The 15,748-nt window shown below is 43.2% G+C and overlaps 1 protein-coding gene across 1 annotated transcript; it reads left to right on the top strand.

Moving 5' to 3' along the window:
- The first annotated feature begins 435 nt into the window (after positions 1-435).
- gipc3 (GIPC PDZ domain containing family, member 3) lies at positions 436-13,174 on the top strand. The gene is made up of 6 exons (XM_061237865.1): positions 436-678; positions 2,801-2,986; positions 4,413-4,593; positions 10,168-10,277; positions 10,689-10,770; positions 13,023-13,174. Exons 1-6 carry the CDS (start codon positions 436-438, stop codon positions 13,172-13,174), a joined length of 954 nt encoding a protein of 317 aa, XP_061093849.1.
- The last annotated feature ends 2,574 nt before the right edge of the window (positions 13,175-15,748 follow it).

Raw genomic sequence — 15,748 nt, 5'->3', positions numbered from 1 at the left:
ACGTATGTGACCCAGGTGTGGTGTTGAACTGACACGCTGATTTGACTGGGATGTCCCAGCAGTCCTCTGTGTTTTCAGCTGTGTGGTGTGATCCTCCAAGGTCCCTCGCTTGCCAAGCAGATGCCACAGCCCCGTAGGCGAGGGAGGCTCTAAACAAAATGGCCGCCGGTGTGTTGCGTCTGTCTCCCTCGCCGGGCCTCACCTGCCGTCTCCGGTGACGCACAAACCCGATCCCCCGCCCCGGCCGTGTCGGGTTTCCCCCCTCGCTCCGCACCGCACTGCCCCCTATCCCGTTACCTGGCCGCACTCATCATTAATTCAGCGGGCCAGGGTCTCCAGGCAGGTGCTGGGGCAGCTCTGTCTCTCTCCCTGCCTGTTTCAGGGTGACAGCGACACACCAGGGCTCCAGGAGGACGAAGACAGAGCCGGGCCCCCATGCCGAACGGAGAGACCCCCAAAATGCCGGGGCCCGAGGAGGAGCTGGTGCCCCCACCGCCCAGCCAGCCCCCGCCGCCCCCTCCCGGACCCCCGCCACCCTCTCCGCCCAGCCCCAGACCCCGGCTGATCTTCCACACCCAGCTAGCCCACGGGAGCCCCACGGGCCGGATACACAGCTTCACCAACGTCAAGGAGCTCTACGGCAAGATCGCTGAGGCCTTCGCCATCTCCCCCTCCGAGGTAGGACGGGGCGGGAGGTTGGGTTACGTCTGGAGAGGGGTGGCGTACCTGCAGGTTCCCGGTGGGCTAAAAGCCTCAAATTCAATTTAAGTTTCTCTTTTACTTGGTTATAGTAAATTGCTGTTTGTAATCATGTAGGCAATGCTCTTTGAAGTATGTTTGTGGAGGGACAGGTAGCCGTTAGCCTAGCTGTTGTCTTGGTTAGATCTCACTTGTATGGGGCTGCTTGATTGGCAGGCGCATTTAGACCACCGACATGTAGTCTGTGGCTATGAGCAGGGTTGAATGCAAATGCAGTAATACGCATGTTGTACAAAAGGCCTCCAGAAATGGCATTTACTTGCTACAATCAAAATGGTGGAGGCAAAAGTTGCATTGCAGGTGGCATAGAGACATAAACCAGATACCTGCAAATACTTGTTTTAAGTCTGGGTTGGAAATATTTCCCATCCATGACTGAGGATTAAATGATTATTCTTTAGTCTAGAAGGCTGCATTAGCAGTTTTTTTCTGTAGTTTGCTGGAAGAGAAAGTGTGTGTATGTGTGTGTGGTGCAAGATGGCAGTTGCAAGATGGCATCCTAGGTGCAGGTACAAGCCTTTGTTCTAAATTTTGCATCTCACACCCGTCGTAACAACCATCGTGAATGTGGTCAGTTGCAAAATGATTCTGGAAACTTGTTTTAATTATGAGGGTGTATGTGTGTCTGAGTGTGTGTGTGTGTTCCTAGCTTTGCATAGGCTAGAAAGCATTATAGAGATGTTTTTTTATTTATTGATAATGTATTAAGCAGAAGTAATACTCTTGCTTTTTTCTTGGATTAGTTATAAAATCAATATGAAATAGCAGGATTACACAGCAGTTCTTAAAAACAAATCCAGGAAACACCTGAGACAGCAGGCATTAGTGCAACAGGATACATTGAGTAATAATGTAATCATTTCCAGTTTAATCTGTACACAGTTACGTATCTTAGTTATTTTGATGATCTTGCTTGTGACAAACAGGTTTTCTCTGCGCTGCTATTGGCTGCCAGGGCAGCTCAGCCTGCATTAATTAGCATGTATCCTGTTGCCAGCGACATTGTCTATTCAGGCTACCTCACAGCAACATTACAGCAGGGTAGTAAAGCTCTTTGTCCTTGGAAGACATTTACTCTAATTAACCTTTCAGGGAGGTCACTGCAGCACCCATTCTGCAGCCTGTTTACCTTGCAGGCACTTTCTAAGCAGGCTAGCTGTGTACGGTCCGTTCCACACAGTCCCAAGTGGCTTGTAAAATTTTTCATAAAGCAGTATTGTGTTATATAAAAGCCTATATTTATTGTGTGTCTAAAACGGCTCTGATACTGTGGTGACACAATAGTGTCTCATGATCAAGGCTCATGGGTTGCATGTTTGGGATACCTAGGGATGCATTGCATACAGCCATTTCATCTTTGAGCAAGGTAAAAACCTCCAGCTCTCTGGATGGAAGGTACAGTGTGTAAAAATGACAGTTGTGTACGTTCCTGTGCGTGAACATCTGCTGAATGTTTGAGTGTAAGTGTAAATATTTGCCCTTTCCCAGACGTGCAAGGCATGCAGGTTTTCATTCTAAGTCAGCACTTAATTCATCAAATAAAGCAGTTGAATAGCTATGCGATTAACTCACACCACCTGGTTTCTTGGGTCTGAACCGGTGGCTGATTTTATTACACTCTTGCTTTTTGTTACACATTTTAACGATTTTAATACATTCAATATTTAAAGAACATCCTCCCAAAGGTGTATAGTTGCTATTTGCTAGTCATATAATTTCAGGGGTGACAAACTCCATCTGTTTGATTTTGGGTGTGTTGCAGCACGAGTGCTTCATTTAAGTCACTGATAGGCAAAAGAAACCACACATCTTGTTCTCAAGGTCGAACTGGCAGTTGACTATAATAAAAAATACCAGCAGCAAATACCAGCAGCCACTGTGGCCCTCCCCTATATTATTTGTACCAGGAATGAAGCACCAATTGAACATATTTAATTTACCAATAAATAAATCATATAAATAAATGTGTTCTGCTTGGCTATGGTTCTGCTTGATTGTGTTTGGACTGTTTAGCATCTCTGTCCATCTCCTTTGGTTCCAGATCCTGTTCTGCACACTCAACTCACACAAAGTGGACATGCAGAAGCTGCTTGGGGGACAGATTGGCCTGGAGGACTTCATCTTTGCCCACGTGAGGGGTGACGCCAAGGAGGTGGAGGTCACCAAGACAGAGGACGCCCTGGGCCTGACCATCACGGATAACGGGGCGGGATACGCGTTCATCAAGGCACGTGCTTCTCAGACAGGAACACGCTTCTGTTCAGCGTGACGACGATGAACTTTATCTTCAGCCCTTTGAAGAGCAGGTTTCTCAGAATGTTTTTTCCACCAAAATTCTAAGCCAGTGTTCTAGAACTCCATCACTTTATACTACTAGTAGTGATTGTTACATCAGCATTAGAACATTCTAATCACATATTTGGGAAAGGGTTCAATTCTGAGCATGCCTCACTCTACAGGCCAATTGCAGTATGATTAGGGTTTAATTGACCAGAGAGTATAACTGCATTTAAACATTTGTTCTGTGGTCTAGATGTTTAAACCACGTCCAGCTAAGCATGCAGCAGTCAATGTGTTTTCTGAAGCTTGAAGTGAATCATTTGCATTACTTAAATATCAAGAGCACTTAGCTTGTGCTGGTCAAACCATGTGAAGTTGGGAGCTGGTCTGAACTGGTCAACCAGCTGGTAGCTGTTTCAAAACCTAGCTTGAGCTATTTAGAGGCAAAAAATAAATATGGATTTATACTTATAATGATAATACATATAATAATACCCCTAATCTATTAAGAAATATAAAACACAGGCTTCTAATTTACTGTGATAACATGAAGAACCTGCAGTTGTTGGTAACTTTGGCCCTATCTGATGGTAAAGAATGTGTTGTGATGAGAGGCTACGGCAAGGACACTCAGACCTGGTCCTCACCACCAGTAGTGCTGCTGGTTTTCATTCTAATCCAGGAATGATTTATACCTGAGGCACCAGGTGAGTGTAATCTCTGGTCAATCAGGGACACTATTGGCCCATGGCCTATCAGGCAGAAGAGAACGCCAGCAGTACTGCTGACCTTGCCTGGCCAGATTTCAGTATCCCTGGACTACAGTGTGTATGGTTCCCAAGGCCAATGCCACAGGGTAATAGCCCTAAACAATCTTGAAGCTGCACTGTAGAGATAGCGATAACCTCTCCCTGCCCCTACACGACTTCACTCTCTACCATCCATACTCTGGATTCATTCCAATCGTTTATTTTTCACCTCTTTTTTATTTTCCCTGCTCCTGACCCGGACCCCATTGATTGAGTTCCGTCATCTTTATGGACTGTCTAATTGACGAAATATTTCTTCTAGGAGATGTTAGGAACTCCCAAACTTTCCCTTGAGCAAGGAAACATCAGCGCATCCTCATATTTTGGGAACAGAGTGAAATATAAATAATCAACCTGTTGATTCACCTCTCCCCATCTGCCGTGTCTAATGTTTGAAGGAGCGAGGACATTCTATTCGCCTATTTCATGTCTTCTTGATTTCCCCGTTTTCACTTCTTTTTCTTGCCTCTTTTTCTTTATGGTTGGAGCCAGGGGTAGAAAAAAGGAGCAAGGAAAATAAAAACAAGCGATTGGAATGAGCCCTCTATCTATTCTGCCCCACAGAGGATAAAGGAGGGCAGCACCATCGACCGCCTGAAGGCCGTCTGCGTGGGCGACCACATCGAGGCCATCAACGAGCAGAGCATTGTGGGATGCCGGCACTACGAGGTGGCCAAGATGCTGAAAGAACAGAGCAGAGGAACGCCCTTCACGCTCAGGCTGGTGGAGCCCAAGAAGGCCTTCGGTAAGTGGGAGACCAGGCCTCCAACATAATAATAATGAAACTGTGTTATTTATCTGATGTTTTCATCCAAAACAACTTACAGTTTATTAGACTAAGCAGGGGACAATCCCCCCTGGAACAATGGCCTTGCTCAAGGATCCGACAGCTGTGTGGATCTTATCATGGCTACACCAGAGCTTGAACTGCCCCTGACCTCACATAATTATTCAAATACCAAAAACCCTCTTTAGGCATCAATAATAATCCTATACTTCATCGTTTTAAAAGAAAAAAGATTCCATCAATTTTCATAACACAAAATCTTTCATATGATTGATATGTTTTGGTAAGTAGCATGTTATGTTATATTATGAAACTCACAAGGGTTTGTTGGCGTCAAAAACGTGTCTAGGATCGTGTTTCTCAACTCTCCTCAGGACCCATGTGCCAGAAGGTTTTATGTTGCAACCAGGAACTCACACACCTGATTTATCAAGGGAAATTTTGGTGGTTTGACTGGTTCGGTCATTAATTACAACAAAAGCCTTCTCGCAAGTGGATCAACAGTTGAGAAACAATGGTCTGGGTCGGAGACAGGCTCCCGTCGCGGTCCTTTTTATGAAGATTGGCAAAACAGTGCCCCACTGTGGCCATATAGCAGAACTACAATGCTGTATAGCACACAGCAACCGCCTCTGACAAGAATATAGTCTCACCAGTAAAGCCATGACATGCACTGTATGCCTGTATCTAGTGTTAGGGAACATGCATATACAAGTGTAATAAAGTGTCTTGTTGTCTAAAGGTACATTTACCCCAAACAAATCATAACTTCACAGGAAGTGGGAGGTACTTTTAAAAAATACTTGTGAATATTAAGAATACCATGCGAGGTAAAAAATAGTACAGTATTATTTTGTTCTAGTTTTAGAGATGTAGTTTTTAGTGGATCCTCAGTTGATTTGTTATTGTCACGTCCATTAAAATCCGTTATAACAGTTATAACTGCCTCTGGCTGAAAGGGTCACCAGTCCTCACACACACACACATATGCACAAGCACACACAGCTAGCCAGCATGTTTACGATCAAACCCAGCCATCAGAACCTGCTTTTTACGGGAAGAGTCCAACATCTGCTGAAAATTCCTTGCTTAGATAAGGTTACAGGAGTATGAGTCTGCTAACTGCACTTCGTAACTTGGCATCAACTCCTGCAGGAACTGACCTATCAGGTTCTGCGCTAGAGAAAATAACAGGCTGGAGCCAACATCTGACCTGGTAAATTGTCACGCAATAATCAGACTAACTACGGACAGGAAGCTGGCCCTTCTCATCTCTTCCTGTTAGCAATGACTATTACTGAGGTATGCTGTTGGCGCGGCGTCTATAGCAGTGGTCCTAGAGAGCTACTGGGTCTGCTGGTTTTTGTTTTCCCCTTAAAATCAGCACCCCATTGAGAGCCAGGTAACCGGGTGAGGTGAGTTAACCATGCCATCAACTGCTCTAATTGATTATTGAACTGCACTGTGCTGATTTTAAGAAAACAAAAACCAGCAGACCAAGTAATTCTCCAGAACCAGGGTGAATAACAGGAACACAACCTACTTACCCTACTTTCAAACTAATATACGATGTCCCCTCCTATGTAGTTCCACTTCTTGTGCTCCCACTTCCTGTGCTGTGATGCCGTCTCTGCCTGTAACTATCTATGCTGTCCTGCTGTCTGAAAATAGGCCGTCCAAAATCAAACACTGCACAGTGTTCACACACTTTCATATTTCACTGAATGTAGTGTCATTTAGCACACTCTTTTATACAGCTATGGTTCCAGTTCCGCATATACTAATACTATTTTGACATCCTAAATAGTAAAATAGTTTGTGATTTTGGACGCAGCCAGAGCCTCTGCTCTCCAGCACTGCCTAGTTACACTGAACCCTTGGGTTGGGTTATTATTGTTGCTGTTAGTACTAGGCATTTAACAATGATAAATCATCATACAGTGAATTGTGCTCATCTGCTCTGCTGGTGATATCTAAGTGCTTATGATGTATTCCATCTGTTCCAAAGCAAATAGGCTTTTCATACCCAATTAAGCTGTGTGTGATTAATCCACACTGAACGAATAAGAAAGTGCAGAAGGACAAGCATGTGTGTGTGTGTGTGTGTGTGTGAGAGAGAGAGAGAGAGAGAGAGAGAGAGAGAGAGAGAGAGAGAGAGAGAGAGATAAAGAGAAGAGAGAAGACAGGGAGGCAGAGAGAAAGAAGAAGAGAAGAGATGGAGAGAGAGGAGTAAGAGAAGAGAGGAGAGAGAAGAAGGAGAGAAGAGATAGAGGGAAAGAGAGAAAGAGCGAGAGAAGAGACGGTGAGAGAAAGAGGGAGAGAAGAGATGTAGAGAAAGAGGGAGAGAAGAGAGAGGGAGCTCTTTATTACTATCAGTTTAGCTCCCAGTAAAAGTAAAAGTAAAAGTAAAAGACGGGATGATCAAACCAATTTATTTTCTACGCAATCTCTTCACCATAAACCTAAACCGACAGCAAATTAGCATTAATATGCAACACGACAAGCACTTATGTCATTATTATTTTTATTTGGTTAGTTTCTTTATGCCAATGGAAGCAAAGTGTTGCCTTTAATAATTAAAAGTCCTTTGATTACCATTATAACATGAGCTAATTGGATATTTGAACATGATGGATTGCCTTTTGGTCTCAAAAAAGCTTGTAATTACACTCCTGAGTGCACATAGAACATCCTACAAAGCGTATAAAAGATGATTGGTGCATATAGAGGAGAAAATGCCCTCCACAAATTGCCACTCAGCCTGTAGTGGAATTTTTGCTAAAAGATTTTGTTTAGCTTTCCCCCCAAATTCCCACAGTTAGGAGGGGCTCATTATATTCACCAACACTTCTTGCCAAAATGTGCTCATTTGGGAGGAAGGAACCAGAAGAGTGTGTATTCTCTTCCAAAGTATAGCCCTCTGGACAAAGCTCTTCCTGCTTCTTATCGCATGGCAGCTCACAAATCGCACTCACACAGACGCAAGTCAGAGGAAGACCCTTCACACGCAGGTCAAATGGTGGACTTGACCAGCCTGGCTCACTGGTGTGTGATGGTGTGCCATTATCTTGGGCCCACTGAACCTCTCCAATCCACGGGGGGACTACAGCACCGATTAGCATTTGCATAATGTTATATTCTGCAATCTGTGGACCTTGCCCATACAAAGCCCAACAGGAAGTGGAAAGGTGATGTCATGTTGGTGCAGTAGGTAGCACTCTTGCCTCAAAGCAAGAAGGTCCCCAGGTGCAATCCTGACCAGGACCCCTCTGCATGGAGTTTGTATGTTCCCCCCATATCCGCTTGAGTTTCCTCCAGGTACTCTGATTTCCTCCCACAGTCCCAAAGACAAGCAGGTTAAGTTAACTGGAAACTCTAAATTGCTTGTAGGTATGAGTGTGTGAGTGAACGGTGTATGTTTCCTTGGCCAGATTTATGACCTGTATAGGGTATATTCCTGTCAGTGCATTCTGGGATAGGCTCCAGCCCCCATGCAACCCTGACCAGGAATAAGCTGGCTACATAATGGGTGAGGAAGTGGACATTGAAGGCCCTAGTTATGCTAGTGCAGGTGTATCAGACAGGTGAGCCCTGTGGGGCCTCTGTGTCACCAAAAGAGTATGATCTCGACTTGATCCATTATAATTGGTTGAATTTGGTCCTTGAAACAAACTTGGGATTTAAAGTTTTTTGTTGTTATTCTAAATGAAATACAAGCTTTTAAAATACATTAAGGCAACACCAAGCCAATGGCCGTATGATGCTTTATTTACAGAAGTTTGTTGTCCAACAAAAAGTTTTTTATACATTCTCTTCCTACAGTAGAGATTTTAGCCAGGCTGGGTTGTCTTCTGAAGGGGGCTTTACCCCCATTACCCCCTTCAGAAGACTGGCTAAATTTGATAGCAGCTAAACACACAAACACACACATTTCCAGGCAGGAATCTTTCATGGAGGAGATTGCAGTAAACATAAACAGAGGGCATGTGTTTGAAGATTTTCGTTTATCTAAACTGCTTCCTGGAGATATTACCCCATTGACAAGCCTGTAGGGGGCAGAACCTGGGATGCTTGCTTTCATGTCATGTAATGTGTTCCATGCCACCCCCTGTCATAACCATATCGAGACTGATCTGCTCCATGGCAAGTTCAAACGGAGGTTCATGGGTAGCCTTGACAATGGCAAAACGTGTGTCGAGCATGAATGCTGGTGTGTTGGTTTCATGTAACAAATCACCCAGACCAGGCGTCATATTGACCTGTCTGCGACCTTTGACCTCCAGATAGTCCTCCACCCAAACAGGAAGGCCTTTTCCTCTTGCAGTCCAACCCTGTTGAGCAGGATCTTTTCACAGGTTGTTGTCTCCTAGTTTATTATTATTGTTAAGGCTCTGTTAAGGCTCAAATGTCCTGAAGACACAGAACTATAAATATTTCCCCCCAGTTCACATCTTGACGTGTATGGCTGTGGACTATTTGGCGGTTTAGCTACACATTAGCAACGCCACTTCAGTGACAGAAACAGCCCGCACTCTTGCAGGCTTTTTGTGCTAAGTGGCACACGATAGATTTCACTTAGCAATCATTATGAACCCAGCCAAAATAGATGTGTGCATGGGCTACATTCAAGCATAGCGAGTATTCTTCTGAACCTCCCAATTTCTTAAACTCCACAGAGGCAGTGTCTTGTGGTGTGATCTATTGACTGAGACCTGATTTCTATCATTAGCTTATGTTAATAAATGTTCTATAATCTTTCAGAACTCTGGGAGGGTTGGTGCTGTCACATGTTGTTATGGAGTGTCATGACGCACAGGTGCCTTGAAAGCAGAATAAGTATAATGCAGTGATAACTAACCCTCTTCCTGGAGATTGGCACACCTGACTCTACTAATTAACAGCTCAACAGGATGTCCAGCCGTTGAATGAGGTGTGCTTTATTAGCGTTGGAGTCCTTGTGGTCCCCTCATTTCGAGCACCAGGTGGTTGAGCTGCACGTTCACGCCTGTTCTGGTTCCTCAGTAGTGGAATGACCTGCCTACCACTGTCAGAACAGCAGAATCCCTCCCCATATTTTGACACAGACTGAAAACACAAATATGGGGAGGGATTCTGGTATAGTCTACCTTATACCTCCTTCCTGATTTACCCCTCCCAATATTGCTATATTAAAACTTATGATGACTATTGTTTTTGGTTTATGCGCTACATGTGTGTTTTGATATTTATGGATTTTATGCTTTTCACTGTTGAGGAACTTAAAAAATTTCTGCTAAATGACTCAAATGTAAAATGGAAATGTAAAACCTACAGGTCAGTAGATCTCCAGGAACAGGATTGGTTACCACTGGTATAATCCATGAGTGTCAATCTCCTGTCCTGGAGTACACGTTTGCGTTTAGGTTTTTTGAAACAATGCATGTGGTCTCTTTAGCCAATCACTGACTTGGATGAAACTCTCAGGGGGTGGAGTCTGATACACTTAAGCTCACGGTAGGAGTAACACAACTTTACCCCTGTCCCCTCCTTCAGACATGATTGGACAGAGGACGCGGGCGCCCAAGTCCAGCGAGGGGAAGCTGGCGAGCGGGCGGGAGACTCTGCGGCTGAGGTCCAAAGGCACCGCCACCGTACAGGAAGTGGTGAGTTCCCACGGCGACCGCCATTCCACAGAAGCAGTGCTACGCATATTATTATGGGCTAACCAGATGGACTCCGACACGCCTTCCATTCGACCCATTAAATAACCTCAGGAAACAAAGGTTAGGCACAAGAGTTTAGAATACAAACGCCCATAGTGAACTTGGCCCCCAGATACATTTTCCTAAGTTGGGATCAAATTGGAATGTTTTGGCATCAATGGAAGAGGGGTGGAATCTGTCTATTATACAGTATGTAGACCACTAGAGCTGCCCCTTTTCTCCATCAAATGTTCAGAGAAAGTAGCTTTAGGTTTAGACTTTGGGTCCATCCAAGTTGAAGTCCGTAATTTTGTCATCTAAAATCCAACAATACGGCGTGGCCTTCACTCCTGTGTTTCTTTCCATTCCCAGCCGAACGAGTTTGAAGAGAGGGCGACCAAGAAGGTGGACGACCTGCTGGAGAGCTACATGGGTATCCGGGACCCGGAGCTGGGTGAGATTTATGGCCCGTTACCCCTACAGCAAGGGACAGCCTGTAGCGTAGTGGTTAAGGTACACGACTGGGACCCGCATGGTCAGTGGTTCGATCCCTGGTGTAGCCACAATAAGAACCACACAGCCTCCCCTTGAGCAAGGCCCTTCACCCTGCATTGCTCCAGGGGAGGATTGTGTCCTGCTTAGTCTAATCAACTGTACGTCGCCAAATGCCATTAATGTAGTGTAATGGGTGCTGAACAAGGGCTAGTGCATTCTGGGATTTCACAGCAATGTCTGTTCTTAAAGGGTACCTCCACTGAAAAAATCATCTCTCGCAATCCAGCAAATGGGAAAGGAAGTTCACCTCTCATTAACGGGTTCCTGTTTTACAATGGCCTTTTAGATGTGATTTATAGTGTGATTTACTATGGGATTTATAGTGTTAAATAGAAAATTCCCCATTCTCAAGGAGGCAGGTGGCCTTTTTACTTGACATTTGATTTGACACCAAGCCATTCTGTTCAATGTCCAATGAGTCCTTCTGTTCAATGTGTCTCTTCAAAATGGGAGACTTTGGAATCAGAAAGCCAGCAAGTGAAAGTTATTCTTAATAATAGTCTCTGCAATTTTAATTCCCCTCAAATGACTTAATTATCCCAATAATCAGTGCTATTATGAACAACAATTCAAGAAAACTACGGCCAGATATTAGAGCGAAACCAGGACTGCTGACAGCTGTTTAAGAAACCGAGACAGAATGGGTGGGAATTGTGAAACCTGGAATGCCCTGGGGTTGCACTCCCCTGCTCTACCGATATATTCCTCAGAGGATCCTCTGAAGGTCTCTTCCTTACAAGGCCTGAATGCTGGCCGATTGGCTGGCAAACAGCACGCAGTGTTACTGGGTTCTCATGAGTTTCCAGTTTTCATACCGATGACATGAGTTTCCCCTCCCCATTCCCCCTTGTACCTCGGAGATAAGAAAGCCCAATTGATCACGTAGACCTACTTACTGTAGGCTCTGTGCCTGCCAGCATACCTGCCTTTGGGCCCTGCCAGCAGTATTTATGTGACAGAGAAAGTCAGGCCCGATGAGAGCTGTTGGTGTATAGTTGGTGCTAGAAACATGGCGGTTTCGGGGTACACAGGTAGACATGCCACCCCTTGATATTTTCATATGAATTACATTACATTACATTACATTACATTACATTAATTTTGCAGATGCTGTTATCCAGAGTGATGTACAACAAAGTGCATTCCCATAACCAGGAACAAGTGTGCTGAAAGACCCTAGAGGGAACTGCAGTTTCAAAATTAATTAATTGCTAGGCTACCGATCATGCTTGTGTGACTTGATCTGTTTACGTGACACTAAGGGGTGCAGCAATGTCCCATGAAGCTGAAATAAAACGTATGCCTCGGGCTGAAAACCAATTTTCTTATTTTCCAATTCATTTTTGCTAATTGCAAGATGATTTTCATATTCATATGCTTATACTGAAATGAAAACAACTATTTTGTGTAGTGCACAAAGAAAGGTAGGTTTTTACATAGTAATCTTGGATTAATGTGTTCCTTGTTTGTTAGCTTGTTACATTATTCAGCTGTTAACCCAGTGAGCCGTTATTGTCCTAGAGGAAGGGTGGGACAGACTGCAGAGATTTGAAATCTGGGGGGAAGGTTAAAGGGTCGTAGTAATCTCTCACAATAAGTCCCTGTTTATCTTTAAATGAGGAAGAAACCGCCTGCCTGCTGGAGCCAGTGCGTTTCCCAGGGAGGCGGGCAGTTTGTCTTTATGAAAAGCCCACCGTTTGGATTAATGCTCAGCTTTCGCCGTTAACAAATGCGCTTCTTACGCTTAATTTCCTCGCGAATTAGAAGCATAGATAGATTCTCGTGCAAAAACAGACTCGGTACCTCTAAGCAGATGGCCTTTTTTTTTTTTTACACCACAAACGGCCATTTTGGCTCCACCGTTTAGCCTGCTGTGGTTCCGGTGATTGAATATTTAGCACAATGCTAACCCCAGACACAGACAAGAGAGTAGAGTGGCTGACTGTGGCCTTGTAGGGCCAGCTTGTGAGTTTTCCAAGTTTCATAAGGGCCCTACAGTTAGCGAGTGATTCAAATCTGAAGAGGACAGGTGATTTATCAGGTTCCCCACACTGAGGATTTAATTAAAACAGAGACCTTTAAGGGCAGTTATTTAGCCAATATTCACAACCAGAAAAAGACGGGTTTGCTTTTCCATTTTCTTTTTTATAGCTATCACCATTGTGGAGGCAGGTAAAGACAAGAAGAATCCTGACGACTTTGCAGAGGCCCTGGACTCGGTCCTGGGGGATTTCGCCTTCCCTGACGTCTTCCTGTACGACGTGTGGGGCGCTATAGGGGACGTGAAGAACGGGCGACTGTAGAGCGTGACCCCCCCCCAAACCCCCCCAGAGTCCCCCCCCGACCCTGGTCTGTTGCCAGGTTACCATGCTCCTCACACCCACTCACACACCCTCCCAGGCAGGGGAGAAGGTTGGTATCTCCCCAAACCATGTTCTCACACCACACCAGAGGATGGTGGGAAAACTGTGTCTTGAATAGTCGCTGGCGGAGTTAATAAAAACAGCCCTTGTAGGTTGAGATGAGAAAATCGCTTTATCGCAGTAACCTTAGTTGACTCTCAAACAATCAAATGGGCCTCAGATAAAGGCCTAAAATGCTTCAAGGTTCAACTCCTATAGTTTGATTGATAAAGTCTTTAATTCAATTAGGCAAAATATGTCTTCATTTTTTGATGTGTATTCCCATTAGAGAACATCTATTCAAGAAGCAAATTCCCACTTGACCCTAGCTGTTCATTCGGCCTTCTCCCATCCCTTTCTGAGTTAAGGAATTCAGATAGTTTTTTATGTGTCTAGTTTATTTGTTCCAAACAGTGCCCAGAACATGTTTTTTTTACCTGTACATCACTGACGTACCATTCCAGAACAGAACCTTCTTCACAAAATACACACTCCAGCAAGAAGAAGAATATAAAATGTTATATCTGGAGGATACATATACGCTGTTGTATGTAATTCCATTTCACAAAATTCAGGTGCTTTATACACCTGCCATGAGGTATCTAATATGTTCCAGATTACACGGTTTTATATTAATATGTATCCTTCAGGATTTGTGTATTATTTTCTTTTTGTTGCCTAATAAGCATTGCAACAGGAGAAATAAATGGAACAATTCCACAAGCATATTATTATCCACATTCATTACATTATGGTAATCAACAAGTATCGTGTTGGACAAGAAAACCAGAAGCCTACTAAGTTAGCATTTAGCAAATGTCTACCCTGAGATAAATGGCCGAATATCTTGGATATTCATGCACAAAATATGATATAATTGATATAAGTATTGATATTTCTGTGTCCATTTTTAGAAGTTTAAAGCCTTCCCACAAAGCTGTGCCATTCATTTTTGTATGGCAGGAACACAACAATTTATAGACTCTGGGCAGCAATGTTACAAATGCAGCCAAAACCAAATACTCCATCCAAAATAAGCCTTGCGATCCTTCAACAGCAGGTCTAAGAATATTCCAGACTACTAACAAGGCAGGACGTCTACCTCTCATGACAGGAAGAAAGGTCATAGGAGGCCATATGTAGAGGGGCAAACAGTAAAGAATCACACACAATTATTGTTAAAAAAACCCCCAAAAAAACAACCTTCTACACGTACTCTACACGTACAACATCTCCACATTTAGCGAAAGAACAAGAGCTGGTTTTATTTCAGCACAACGATGGCCTGTTTTTGTCATTAAGAATATGATGACTGGCACAGTCTGCCAATTTTACATTTAGAATGCAACCGGTGGCCGTCAAATGTTACTTGGGGGAAAACATTACTGCTGATGTGACTTGCGAGTGATGTCCCTAATTTTGGAGTTGAGGAGAATGGGTATGAGCTGACAGTTCATCAGGTCAGGGACAACATTATGGACATACCGAGCAATTTTAACATTTTGACAGGTCTTCGCTAATGCTTATGGGAAAGCTGTTTCTGCATTTTTCCCACATTGTTGACAATTTGGTCAAATGAGGGCACAAATAAAGAAGATTTATGACAAAAAAATCATTGGCACGTTTCCAGATGGAGAACCAAACCCTGGTCCATCAGTGCACCCATTAACGCAGTTAAGCAGACCGAAATGAATACATCGATTTAAAGAAGAATCCCAAAATGAATGACTAAGGGTCCTCAAACAATGTTTATACTTCCCTTTATTCTGCATCTGATTCCATGCCTGGAAAAAATGACGGTCTTCATATGTCAGTTCATTTTGTTTTCACTCAATATCATGTAGCAGACAAGGGCTAAATGCATACAGTATTTGAAATAATTTAACTCTCTAGATGCTGGTCAAATATACCATATTGGAGAAAAAAAATTACATACATTTTTATAATGTATTTTAATGTAACATATTAATTGAACATATTTCTACATATTAATATGTAAAAAGTGTCCATTTCATATATTTTAGTAATGCACACCCAATGTATGTGAAATAAAGAAATACCTATACTTACAATTGTAAATATATTTATAATATATTTCACATACATATGTTAAAATACATTCTAAAAATGTATGTGAAATGTATTTGTTCCTGTATGGGATAGAAAAAGCCTTAGAGAAATAGAGAAAGAGATAGAGAAAGCCTCTGAGCTAAACCTGCTGCAACAAATAAACATACCAATCATATCAATTTGTACTGAATATTGTTGAAAATAGGTTTATCTTTTAAAGAAGTCTGAGATTTTTGTATGTGGTTTAAAGGGCTAAAGAGTTTTAATATTTATTAGACCTCTGAACTTGCCTTTGAACATAAAATTTAAGCATGCATTATTTGTTTTGTGACCTACATATGTGTTAAATTGTGTGAAAGCCAAATTTTGTATCAGTTGCTAAGAGAACTGAATGCGTGCTTAAAT

This window comes from Conger conger, chromosome 4 (assembly GCF_963514075.1).
Source record: "Conger conger chromosome 4, fConCon1.1, whole genome shotgun sequence".
NCBI lineage: Eukaryota > Metazoa > Chordata > Actinopteri > Anguilliformes > Congridae > Conger > Conger conger.
This window is presented reverse-complemented; position numbering and strand designations above follow the sequence as displayed.

Bases quoted from the DNA above. Each gene is read 5' to 3' on its own strand.
- gipc3 (XM_061237865.1), top strand. From the start codon at position 436: ATGCCGAACGGAGAGACCCCCAAAATGCCGGGGCCCGAGGAGGAGCTG. The intron at 2,987-4,412 runs GCACGTGCTTCT...TCTGCCCCACAG, and splicing joins CGGGATACGCGTTCATCAAG to AGGATAAAGGAGGGCAGCAC. The intron at 10,771-13,022 runs GTGAGATTTATG...TCTTTTTTATAG, and splicing joins TATCCGGGACCCGGAGCTGG to CTATCACCATTGTGGAGGCA.